The sequence below is a fragment of the Echinococcus granulosus genome, assembly GCF_000524195.1.
Source record: "Echinococcus granulosus chromosome Unknown EG_S00005, whole genome shotgun sequence".
Classification (NCBI taxonomy): domain Eukaryota; kingdom Metazoa; phylum Platyhelminthes; class Cestoda; order Cyclophyllidea; family Taeniidae; genus Echinococcus; species Echinococcus granulosus.
In genome coordinates this window covers 255,298-260,639 of record NW_020170385.1, presented here as the reverse complement: position 1 = coordinate 260,639, position 5,342 = coordinate 255,298, and the positions used below count along the sequence as shown (strand labels likewise).

General features: G+C 43.4%; 1 protein-coding gene across 1 annotated transcript in view; it reads right to left on the bottom strand. All coding sequences in view use genetic code 11, as the record gives it.

The window, feature by feature from the left end:
• EGR_01294 (U4/U6.U5 tri-snRNP-associated protein) overlaps positions 1-3,209 on the bottom strand; it is a gene marked incomplete at both ends in the record, with an annotated part of 4,165 nt that extends 956 nt beyond the window's left edge. The window contains 6 exons of the mRNA XM_024490543.1: positions 43-223; positions 621-899; positions 1,025-1,249; positions 1,668-1,789; positions 2,272-2,641; positions 2,889-3,209. Of these exons, the coding sequence (XP_024354867.1) occupies positions 43-223; positions 621-899; positions 1,025-1,249; positions 1,668-1,789; positions 2,272-2,641; positions 2,889-3,209 (1,498 nt within the window). The remainder of the gene's footprint in view (positions 1-42; positions 224-620; positions 900-1,024; positions 1,250-1,667; positions 1,790-2,271; positions 2,642-2,888) is intronic.
• Between the last annotated feature and the right edge of the window lie 2,133 nt (positions 3,210-5,342).

The window sequence follows — 5,342 nt, the reverse complement described above, 5'->3', positions numbered from 1 at the left end:
TGTGGCTGAGTTGCCGAAAGGCCTCCTTGGGGGTGAGGTTACGGCCCATTTCATCCACGTAGTAGAGTTTCACGTCCGGCTTATAACTGGACTTTTCGCGAAAATCGCACAGAGGGCCATTGTAGCGCTCGCGTTTGGCAAACTTCGCGTCAATGTCGTCATAGCGAACATCCTCCTTTACGTAGTGTTTAGCCATCAAGTTCACCAGTTGGCCCATCGGACGCTAAAAGCGATGGGACATTAGAGCTAGAGTAAGCCCGAATATCATCGCACTTTCTCACCATCCTATAAGACTCTTAAACACAACCACACTTGGGAGAAGAGATGTGAGCCTGCAGCCAAAAAAAAGGTGCTACGCCTATGCACTGAACGTGTCTCTAAAACGCCTTGAACTGGTATAACAGTTTAAGCTTAATGGAAACATACGATTCATTCAATTTTGCAAAAGCCACTTTTGAAATACATCTTGCTATTCGGCGTGTTTACGGTAAACATCACATTACGACACGTTCCATCGCAATCGTGAGAATACACACGCCTCCGAATGGAGAAATATTCAAATCCATCGACTACGCTCCAATGCTATTCCAAAAAGAAGTGGAGGAACAAAAATAAGTTACCTCTTTCTCCTTCTCCTCTTCCACATAGCCCTTTTTCTGAGCCAGAAGGAGGGCTGAGAAGACGCCTTGATTCAGAGCAGGTTCCTCCTCAAACACTCCTCCTCCGGCGGACGCAGTGGGTGTAAAGGAGATGGTACTGATATCTTCCCTCTCCTTTCCCTCTTTGGACCTCGTACTACTGCCGGATGACTTGCTCATAGAAGCCTTCTCCTCGTAATGACGATGAGACGAGGAAGAGTGCTCTACACCGTAACATGAAAACGGTAAAAGTGGGAAAGGCTGAATGACAACTGATTGTAAGAAAGGAGTTATTCACTGGTAGACGAAGTATATCGACTGCTGCTGTCACGGTGTCGCTCCTTCTTTTCAGGGGCTCGCTCACTTCTCGAGTCCTTTTCGCGCACCGGCTGTCTCCTTTGGACCTCCACTTCTGCCACCTCCAATTCCGCCTCAGCTTCCCGCTTCACCATCTTCGCGGTTACATCGTTTTGCAGTCCACCGGAGATCTGTTTAAAGAACTCCGCCGTCGCGTCGAACACGAGACCACCACCATCACCACCAGAATTCCCATTTTGTGCCTTCGGAACAAATGTCTCAGACTCCACCTCCTTCATTACCATTTGCAGCCTCTGTCAGCATAGGGAAAGAGGGTAGAAAGAGAAAGGTTATGTTTTTGTATACCAATGCCAATAGCTAACATGGCAAAATGTGATTGCGTTTACCAATAATTTCATAATGAAAAAAAACTAGGAAATAGCCTGCATTATCACAACATTAGCAAAACTAAAGAGATTTATAAATCTGGTTTAGCAGATGAATGGGGTATTCACCAGTATACATATAGAACACTGTTGCTTGTTACTTAGTGGTTTTAAACTAATAGCTAGTTTACGAGATAAAAGAAGAGAAAGAAAATAAATAATTCGGTTACGTACTAATTTTAAAAACAATGTCTTAAACGATACCAATGGCGTTGTGAATTTTCACAAAATGAGACAGACGTCCACGAAAAATCGACTATTCACCCAAAAAAGATGGAGAACTTACTTCTTCCGGTTGCGGAACGCACTTTGCCAGATTCGCGTTGCGAACACGACTCAGCGTCTTCTCCAACTCCAGTTGAAGGTTGTCTGGTTCCAGCGGCTCCGCGGACCATTGATTGGCGACATCTGAAGATTAGGAGAGGCAATTATAAACCGTAATGAATTCCCCTAGACGTAATGGCAACTCAAGAGGAGAATGAAAGGGTAATTGACTTTAGGTTTTTTAGGCAACGATGAATTGGTTTATCAAGTAGTGGGTTCTAAAACTTCATATGAATTACTCCTGAAAAGGAGTTTGATTAATAAATTACAACAATATGCGATAGACTAACATAAGTCCATTCGAAAATGATTTATATCGAATGAAAACACCAGAGCAATCAGCATTACCACCCAAAAACGCATTGGCACCGTTTAACTCAAATTAACCATCATCCTCATCTTTTTGAACAAATACTTAGTGATTTGATGCTGTTTAGTGTTGAAATGACTAACAGTCTACCTGAAATCATAATACATCCTATTGCCCCTACTAACCATGCTTACCACTAACTTAAAGTTAGTTAATTAAATAACTAATGTAATCGCTTATTTGAACAAAATCCTACCTTCATCACCAGTATCGATCTGCTCTTCCTCTTCAGGAATAGTTTGGACAGAGAGGAGAGCTGCAATGGCGGGGTTCAAGCCAGTCAAAGGAGCGAGTGCTGGCGGTTTTATATCCTCTTCGACCTTTTTCACGTCCACCACCTCACCCTCCTCCTTCAGCGCCGGCCCAGCCGTCTCCTGCATCTCTCGACGGCCGCGCGAACCGTGATCGGTGGAGACGGTGGATGCGGCCCCTGGGTCTGGAATCAAATCGTCCGCGCGCAGAATCCTCCGCTGCACCTTTCGCCTTTTCTTCTTCTTAAATTGAGCCATCTCATCCGCTGTGTAAAAATCAGCTGCTGGACGCAACTCCTGATCTTCCAGACTTTGCTATATCCAACGCAACGACTTACGATTATATAAAAATTCATCGCAATTTGATGTGAGCAAAAATTTTTAGTGTTTGTACTCCGCCTAAGCTTTGCTTAAATTCTTGTCATGAAAAATGTAAAAATTTTTCGCTAAAAGTCGTAAATTAAGCTGAAATTTGCAGTGCATAGATTTCCAGTAATAAACGACTCCGGATGAAGCCTAAGGCAACAAACCATTTTATGCCTAAAATCGGTTGCCACCTTACCCGAGTAGTCTGAAGTTCCTCCTGCAGTCGACGCAAGGTACGTTCGTGGTCCGTAGCATAGGTGCCGTTGGCCTCAAGAATAAACTCGGCCTTCTTCGGTCCACTAATTTCCACATCGTACTTTTCCAGAATCCCCTTCGCCCGGAGACCCATAACCACATCTTCATCTTCATCTTGCAAAATGCCTCCAAGACCCGCAAGTTTTCGCTGGTTCTCGCGATTCTTTTCGGCTCTTTCTTCGTCTTCCAAGTTTACATTGGTCAGCACATCGGATGCATCCTCAGTCAAAACGTCTACGACGTCAACAGTAGTCACAGGCATTTTCAGCATTAAAATTTACGTAATGTTTATTTACGCTGCAAAATTTTATTGGTATGGGCAATTTGGTGAGAACGAAAGAATAAGCCCCTAATCTAAGGTGCGATCAAGGACAATAACAACTAGCGGACAGTAAGTAATGTGCAAAATCCAAATCCACAGAGTAAAAAGCGTACCACTGTCCTTAAGTGTTAGGATAATGGGTTTTCCTTCGGAAAAACGGTCAACACTGTGCTCAACTTTGAGACCTTCTAGTGATGCTGATGAATACTCAGGCTAGAAAAAAAATAGTTGAAACTGGACACTACTTTAAGTTTTTTTGGCCTGATTCGTTCCTCGACCACAGCTGAAACTCCAAATACAGCATCCATTTCAGTCAGCATTTGCTCCTAAGACTCATTACAATGCGAATCCTCAACATACCCTCTTCTCAGCCTCTAGTTTTGCTTTCTCCTTTGATCTCATTTTCTCTACCCAAGAGGAAACACTGGTCTCTTCACCAGAACCCAGCGACTTGACTTCCCTCAATTTACTTAGTAATTCCCGTTTCTCCTTCGCAGTGATGATCTTTTCTTGCAACTTCTCCACTTGTTTTGCTCTCGTTAAGTCCTTTGCAGGAACATGTACAAATTCTGTATCGCTGTTTCTCGGTTTGCATTCATCAGAGTCAGCTTTTGAAACGTTGCCCAGATCAAGGGGTGAAAGACCCAACTTCGCCCGAAGTTTGCTACATGGCCAATTAGAATAGTAAAGATTACTTCGTTTCTTCGATTGAAAGCGATTCGGCTGTACCAGGATCTCCGATCTCACCTGCTCCCATATCCGTTAACGAGATAGAGCCCATACCTCCGTCACCAGCTATTTTCCGCCTTTTGTCCTTGGGCTTTTTGGACTCCTTATGCATATGTCTGTCTTTTGAACGACTTCGCGATCGCTTCCTTTTTTTCCTACTTTCGTCTTCACGTTTCTCTTTCTGAAGCATAACGAGCGGTGAGAACTCAGGCAAGAACTGAGAGAGCTACTTTGGCGGTCAAAGCTAAACATATATAAACAACCATGCAATAATTTTGTGCCATGTTGCAAAGTCTAAATATTCCCGACATCTTAAGCTAGTTTACTAATCATAATTTTCAGTAGTTCGTAAAAATTAAATAACAGTCCTTAGTTGCCGTGATGATTAAAAGTTAAGCCGTTTAGAGAAGCGTTTCCTGTTTCTTAATAGCCGTCTATTATTTCTCTACAATTAATAATCCTGCGATGCGCTTATGCATGCTATTTACGTAGCGCTTAGGGTTATATGGATCGAAAAACCCCGGTAGACTAGAAATCACGTTCGCTCCACTATTTGATTCAAGTTGCGTATTATAGTCCTGACCTAAATCCAGCTGAACTTCCAGACCGCCACATTGTATCCACATAGACATTTCGACCATGTAGGAGGTGATTACTCATTTTAGAGGAACAAGTATTCGACTGTGCTCATTATGGTGAAAGTATGGAAACAGGCTCTTATGGCCAGCTTACACTTTGAGGGTTTTCCTCAAAATATTCAACGTTATCAATAGAAGACATGTTGCAGCTCAGCGTCTTCCAATTCCATGTGCTATTATCAACAGTTTGGGATACAATGCGTTTAGACGCTTAAGGACCGCTCTTTCCAGTGTTGTTACCTTTTGCTTTACCGACTTTCAAAACTACTCACTGGGCCGCTGCATCTAGAAAACCGACTCCACCTACGTTCAGGGAATAACGACCAATAATTGTCATTAGATTCATTAAATTGGCAAATTGTTAGTAGAAGCACAAATTTTAGGTAACCCCAATTACTGGTGTCAATGTGTGAGTCATAGCTAAAGTATACCCTAATCAGATTCAACATGCTTCAGTTTTATGAAGTTCAGTTCCAATTGTAAGGTGACTTTGAATGACGGTGCTACACCTTGGCCCAGGCCTATCTACGGAACAAGCAACGGCGCTGACGCATCGCCTGTGCCCTCAAAGCATGTGGGAGGGAACGCAGGTAGACGATGTGGCTGATCAGTCCCCCACCATGGTGACGTCATTTTTGCGTCAAGCCTGGCCAATGGAAAGTAGATGGATGAAACTATCTCCAGCCGTCAATCCAACGTTCCCCCG